This window comes from Pteropus vampyrus, unplaced genomic scaffold (assembly GCF_000151845.1).
Source record: "Pteropus vampyrus isolate Shadow unplaced genomic scaffold, Pvam_2.0 Scaffold227, whole genome shotgun sequence".
NCBI classification, from domain to species: domain Eukaryota; kingdom Metazoa; phylum Chordata; class Mammalia; order Chiroptera; family Pteropodidae; genus Pteropus; species Pteropus vampyrus.
Window position 1 is genome coordinate 493518 of NW_011889008.1, and position 3321 is coordinate 496838.

Below are 3321 nucleotides of genomic sequence, written 5' to 3' on the forward strand. Positions count from 1 at the left end.
TCTCAGCAACTGGAGACCATAGAGTGGCTTTTTTGATCCGTGCCAGAGCTGACTCAAACCATGATGAGACTCGCAGTTCCCTTTTTTGGTGGAAGCCAGCACAGGGAAATGAGGGCGTTCTGGTACATTCTGGTAGGGTGCCGGAAGCACGGAGGCTGCTGGGGGCTAGCAGTTTCTGAGACTGAGGTTTCCAGGTAAGACAGGGCAGGTGATTATCAAGTGCCGCTTGACGGTTTGTGAGTCCGAGCAGGGGACGTAGCCCTAGTGCGGTCAATATAACGGCGCAGAGAAGGGCCTTCCTTATAGAGGAAATTAGGCCTGAGCATAGAGACTGCGGCCATTACAGGCCACTGGTTCCCCAGCCTGTGCTGGCCTCGCTACGGGGCCAGGCCCAGCTTCCTGCTCTGGTGAGTTGGGCGCTTGTCTGTGGGCAGTGGCTGCAGGGCTCCAACTGTCCGTGTGTCTGCCCTTCCCAGCCCCCGGTCTCCCGTTAAGAGTGGTACCTGACGGTCCAGGGATGTACATGCAAGTAGAGACACGCACCAGCTCCTGCCTCCATCTGAAGAGGGCGCCGGGCATCAGGTCCTGGTCCCTGCTGGTTGGTAAGGGTTTCCATATTCCCCGCAAGATAAAAAACATAACTTTGAAAAAGGATGAAAATGAAACCAATTTTTTTTCTTGTTTTACCATCCCCGAAACAGCAACGATTTTCTTTCTTTCTCTAGGGTTTCCTTAGAGGTGATGTGCGTCTATCTCGTCTTTTCTTCACCACTTAACACCCTGTAGTTCACACATGTTCTCTGAGATCCCCATGATCTCCTTGTACTTGCTTTCACACACCTGGCCACAGGTGTCTAATTTATGTCACAGGCCTACGTGCTGGGTAACAGTGCGCCCATTTTTCCTCTTCCTCTGTGAGGAGTCAGGGGGTCACTGCCCTGGCCTCTGTCCCCGTACCTGCCGATCGGAGGGTCCTGCACCCCCCGGCAGCTGCTCCACGTGGGCTGGATCAGAGGTGTGAGGGAGGAGCCTTGTGCCTTCACAGCTGTCTCTGGTCCCCCTCTTCCGTGACCCTGCACGTGCCACTGCCTGTGTCTCCTCACCTGCCGTGTCATGGTCCTTTGCGTTCGGTCTTCATTCCACACCGTGTGCTGTTGGGGTGATGCCCATGTCAAGCTTCTGGACGAAGCTCCTGGCTGTTTCCCCCACTTCCGAGCCTGCCGGTCTCTGCCCTTGCCACCCACCTGCAGCCATCGCCAGCCACGGGCAGGAGGTGGGCTGCGGGCTGGTGGGGGCGGCCCAGTCGGAACGCACTGCTCTCTCTTGGCAGGCATCCTGTCGATCGGCCTGGCCGCTGCCTACTACAGTGGAGGTGAGGTGCACCGCCCCCCCACCCCCGCCTGCCCCAGCCCCGTGGAAGTAGAGAAGCGAAGGAAGGCGCATCCGCCGTAACCCGCAGAGCACATCTTCGGGAACATAGGCACCTCCGCCTCCCGACGGTTCTGGGCGCAGCCCCACCTCTGTGCCCCCCGTGTCCTTCATGCCCATGTCCCTCGTAGTCTATGCCTTCCGGTCCCGACGTCTCAGGCATTTTCCTGTGTCAAAACACATCCTTCAAAAAGGTGCTCTCTGGTGTCCGCTTAGGTCCCCTTGCAGGCACGAGCCATATCTGCAGCCGCTCCCCGTAAGCGTTCCCGCTTTTCCGCTATCACAAACATGTCGTGACGGGCAGACCCAACCGCCTGTCTGGAGCAGACACCCAGAGGAGAGCTGAGGGCAGCGCTGGCCGAGTGTGCCACCCACACGGTCCTGGTTGCCTGGCAGCCGTCCTGGGTGGGAGGGCCTTGCAGGCTTGGGCAGCTGGCCAGGCCACCAGCTGCCACTCTTGCCCAGTGCCTGGGAGAGTGGCTGTGCTGGCGGGGAGCCCCAGTGGGCACGTCGGGTCTCGGCTGTCTGCGGCCTCCCTCACCGCCGCGTCCTGTGTTTGCCCCCAGATAGTCTGGGCTGGAAGCTCTTCTACGTCACGGGCTGCCTGTTCGTGGCTCTGCAGAACCTGGAGGACTGGGAGGTAAGCCCAGCCCGGGTCCGGAGTGTCGCCCGCCTGTGACGGGTCCTGGCCAGGGGACCCTCCGAAGCCGTTTTTCTCTCTGAAGCTCTTCTGGTTTCACCCAGATTCCTCCCCACTGAGTGTTTGTTGCCACAGCACAGAACGAAATGAGGGGCGAGTCCACCTCCCCCGGAGACCGGCCCTTGCCCATCTCCGCCATGAGTCCTCCGAGCTGCCTGGCCCCATGCAGCTCTGACCTCCATCCTCTGTCCCCTTGTGTGGTGACCTTGCAGAGAGCAGAGAGTACTTGCCTCGGAGCCCTGCTCTGTCTTCACCCTCAGCCCCAGTGCCCCCACACGTGTCTGGTGTCCAAGGAGTCAGGCTGCAGGTGTTGGCGGAGCACTTGGGCCGTTGGGGATTCAAGTTCCAATGGGATGGGAGGGAAAAAGGGCCACCCCGTTCTTGAGTGTCCATTCTGGTGAGGGGGGAACATGGTCAGTGAGGCTGGGCCCCCTCCCTGGAGGTTCGTGTGTGGTTGGCTCATGCACAGGCGGGCAGCTGGGTGACCCCCTTCTGGCCGGTTCTGCAGGAAGCCATCTTCGACAAGAGCACGGGGAAGGTCGTGCTGAAGACATTCAGCTTGTACAGGAAGCTGCTGACGCTTTCCAGAGTGGGCCACGACCAAGGTGAGGCATGAGGCATGGACAGGACACTGGCGGCTCCGGGCCGGACAGAGGGCGACGAGCTCTGTGACGGCTGGGCCCGGGCCTGCGGCCTGTAAACGGGTTGGTCCTCACGGGCCCCTTGGTGACCAGGGTCGTGTGTCGCCTCGCAGACTTGGGGTGCCCCGAGACATGTCCTTGCCTGAAAGGCAGTGCTGGGCAGCCCTAGCTCATCGGTCGCCCAGGAGGGCACTGCCAGCAGCTGGGGGTGAAGCGGGCGTCGGGTGGCAACGTGCTGGTTGCCCCAATACGTCAGACTGCTCAGGGGAGCAGGCGGGCTTCTCGGGGCCATGATGGGTCCACCGGTCTTTCCGTCTAACCAGCAGCTGCATGTCCCCGCACTGCGGTCACTGACCTGTGACCTCCGAGGTCAGGGTCTCGCCTGTCTTCTGGGACATAGTGACCAGCGCTTTCAGCTTCATGGCCAGGGTGATGTGGCACTGAAGCAACCATGCCTAGCACATAGGTGGGGGACACTGCCCCTGACCTGGCCACGCCCTGTCCCCGCCACAGTGGTGGTCCTGCTGAATGACATCCGGGACGTGAACGTGG

General features: G+C 60.9%; 1 protein-coding gene across 1 annotated transcript in view; it reads left to right on the forward strand.

Moving 5' to 3' along the window:
* Positions 1-6: 6 nt before the first annotated feature.
* The window catches only part of CUNH17orf62 (chromosome unknown C17orf62 homolog), a 4916-nt gene continuing 1601 nt past the window's right edge, over positions 7-3321 (forward strand). Inside the window, exons 1-5 of the mRNA XM_023538651.1 lie at positions 7-602; positions 1331-1372; positions 1995-2068; positions 2637-2733; positions 3283-3317. Coding sequence (XP_023394419.1) covers positions 518-602; positions 1331-1372; positions 1995-2068; positions 2637-2733; positions 3283-3317 — 333 coding nt within the window. The 5' untranslated portion in view covers positions 7-517. The remainder of the gene's footprint in view (positions 603-1330; positions 1373-1994; positions 2069-2636; positions 2734-3282; positions 3318-3321) is intronic.